At 42.9% G+C, this 3,035-nt stretch overlaps 1 protein-coding gene across 1 annotated transcript in view; it reads right to left on the bottom strand.

Annotated features, from left to right (window-relative positions):
• LOC118334645 (receptor-type tyrosine-protein phosphatase F) overlaps positions 1–3,035 on the bottom strand; it is a gene marked incomplete in the record, with an annotated part of 156,755 nt that overhangs the window by 27,947 nt on the left and 125,773 nt on the right. The window contains 1 exon segment of the mRNA XM_035670647.1: positions 486–640. Within this exon segment, the coding sequence (XP_035526540.1) occupies positions 486–640 (155 nt within the window).

Below are 3,035 nucleotides of genomic sequence, written 5' to 3'. Positions count from 1 at the left end.
CAGGGGCAGCTGAAGTGCTTTTAAGAGATATTGACTGAGCTTTTAGTTAAGCCCTGTGTTGCAGCCTTCTGTTTCTTATTTGAAATGACCAATGGTGTTGGCCAAAACACATTTCTCACTTCTAACTAAGGGTTTTTGACAGCCAAGCTGTGCTTTTCATTAGGGAGGCTATGTCAGCTGCCATTTCAACTGACACTTCACACAGTACTGTTAAAAACGGTCAGCTGGGCCAAAATCTTCTGGGAAGAAATGAGGATTTTCTGAAAGACAAATCAATCCGCTTTTGGTTCCTTTCCTGTTACAGTGTATATTATGGTAAGGAAATTGGATGTTACAGTTTGGTCTGTGAGCAGCTGGGTGCAAGTGGCAGAGGAGAGCCTGTCTCATTACCATTCCTGATGCAACCAAAAGAAACCTACAATCATAAGTGTCACTGCAGTTCATCCTCACACAAACACAAAGAATGACGGAGCACAGCCTCTTACTTCTTGAAGAGCAGGATGGCGATGACAATGCTGATGATGAGAACCACAGCCAACACTGGGCCCATAACCCACAACATTTCAGGTTGCTCCATCCCCTGAGCCATACTTGTTGTGACCTGGATTGGGTCTGAGTAGGGACTGGCTGAAAATGTCATCTGTAAGGGGAAAAAAAAAGAGAGAAAGTGCAGGTGCATGAGAGCCAAGTCACTTTAGAGCTATAGGAACTATGTAAGGTTTTCCCTTATCATCTAAATGTACACTGGCCCTCCTAAGGACTTTTTAGACTTTTTTAAAAAGCCAAAGTTAAAAATAACCCACACACATTACAGGGAAAAAGTTCATCCTGTTGTGGTAAATTCAACATTCAACATGAGTGTGTAATTGCTTTAAAAGTTTACTATGTGAAGAAGTGCAGATGCTTAGTGCATCAAAACCTCAGATAAACAGATTCAAGGTAAGCCTTTATTTTGATGATGTTAAGATTACAGAAGGATATGACCAATACATTTATTTGATTGACAAGTGGTGCACAATAGGAGACACTGAATGAACTAAATTCCTAAATTTTGGGAAAAATAAGGTGAAATCATGAAAATATAGAAATAACAGACAATACAGTATTTTATCTAGCTAATGTAATAATGTTGCAAAAAATGAAATATAAAAAAAATGAAATAATAAAATATAGGGATTTAGTAAGTCTATCTTGTTAAGGAAAGGAAATCCAAATATTCCTCTTATAGTTATTTCATCCTTATAATAGGCCACAGATCAAGCCATGAAGCTACGGACGTAACTCAAAAGACACTTCTAAAAACAATAACCATCTTGGTTAATTAAGTTATTATTATGTTTCTATTAAAGCATTGCATCACGTTACAGATGATGACAGAGCAAGTGTGAGACAGGAGAGTGAGAGAGGCAGAGACAGAGGCAGGGATGAGTGTGCATGTCCCTTGGCCACTGAGATAAATGGGGGCACAGGAGAGGACTCATCTCTTCTTCATTAGTGTTCACACCGTGACGGAAGAGGAGGAGGAGGTGACAGTGAGGGTGCGTTTCCACCTTGGTTGTAAATGAGACATCTCTCGGCTCCTCCGTCTTCAAATGACGAAGGGGAGGGAGGGATGGGGGTGTGTGAGTGTGTGTCTGAGGAGTGGGTGCACGAGGCGACGCAGTACGGCGTTTAAAAAGTGTCTGAAAGAAGAGAGAGTCCAACTGCAGGAGAGCAAGGTGACAGATGAGAAAGAGAAAGAGGGAGGTGCCAGGCATCTGTCATTAGAGCGCAGCGTGTCTCCTATTGAACGACGATGGGAGACGCAGATCGGGGAGGGGAGGGAGGGTGTGCGGAGGGGCATGGGTGACAGATCGCAGCCCTCGAAGGGAATTGGGCTCCCAGCATGCAGCGGGAGTGGCGGGGCGGCAGGCAGCAGTAATCCGGATCATTAGCCACACAGCAGCCTGCTCTTCGGCACACAGGCAGATATTAATTGGAAAGATAAGCTGAGATGAGCTCAAAGAGTCCTGCGCTCTGTCATATACTTCTGTTATCTCTCGTACTTTACAGTATGGGTGTGTGAGCGTTTCAGCATGTCTCAATTGTGTACGTGCAAACCTGCGTGCCCTGACATTAGGCCCAGACACAAGATAACTCAAGTTGTAAAGAAAAAAGATTCACATTTTCATATTACAGCAGTAGTTTACCGCAGCATTTTTTTTGCATTCGTCATTGTCTTTTCCACACACAGAGATACACACACCAGGCACATGAGACCGGTTCTCTCCCGTTCTGTGTGCCTTTGGGAGGAACCTATTATCTAAGAACAAAGAGAAATGGCACAGTGGTGTGGGACACTGCTGATGTGACGACACCACAAGGCTTCCTGTTCCTTCGGGAGGACCCAAAAAAGGCTGTAGGATGTGGCCCTGCAGGGAATCCTGGGAAAAAACTTTTTTTCTTTTTGGTAGTGTAACAAATGACTGCAGCTGTGCTTTCAGAGAAGGATAAGGGAGGAAAAGAGAGAAGAGAGGGCTGGGCAGAAAGAGAGGGCTTTTTGTCTGTTGGTCACGCCAAAGTACTGGGATCATCCATTTGAACGGCCCTAATATCTGATAAAAGCTCAGTCACGCAGCTCCTAATGCCTCTGCACTTGCATAGTGGTATCACAATGGAGCGATGGTGCAGTGAAGGAATGTGTGAGCCTGTGAGAGTCAGAGACAGTGAGAGACATAAAAGTTATGTGTATCTGTTACCACTGTGAATCAGTGTGTCTGTATGTAAGTATGGACAGCGGTGGGTTTGTGTATGTTAGAGGTAGGGTCAGCTCCATGTCAATAAAATACATGGACTTGTTAAGCTCAAAGGTTAATAAATCTTAAAAACATTCACTTACAATCCTTACTCTTTTATTAAGGATATATATGACCACTGTACATAACATTCAGGTTTGAATTTGCATTTTTAATGTTCATCGATTAAAATATCCCATCTGTAGCTAATTAACCTGAGTGGCATAAGACATTTGCCTTAAATGACCAGTGTGTAACATT

This window comes from Morone saxatilis, unplaced genomic scaffold (genome assembly GCF_004916995.1).
Source record: "Morone saxatilis isolate NCDOM2014 unplaced genomic scaffold, NCSU_SB_2.0 Contig23, whole genome shotgun sequence".
Classification (NCBI taxonomy): Eukaryota; Metazoa; Chordata; class Actinopteri; family Moronidae; genus Morone; species Morone saxatilis.
The sequence above is the reverse complement of the archived record's forward strand: the minus strand, read 5'-3'. Positions and strand labels throughout refer to the sequence as shown.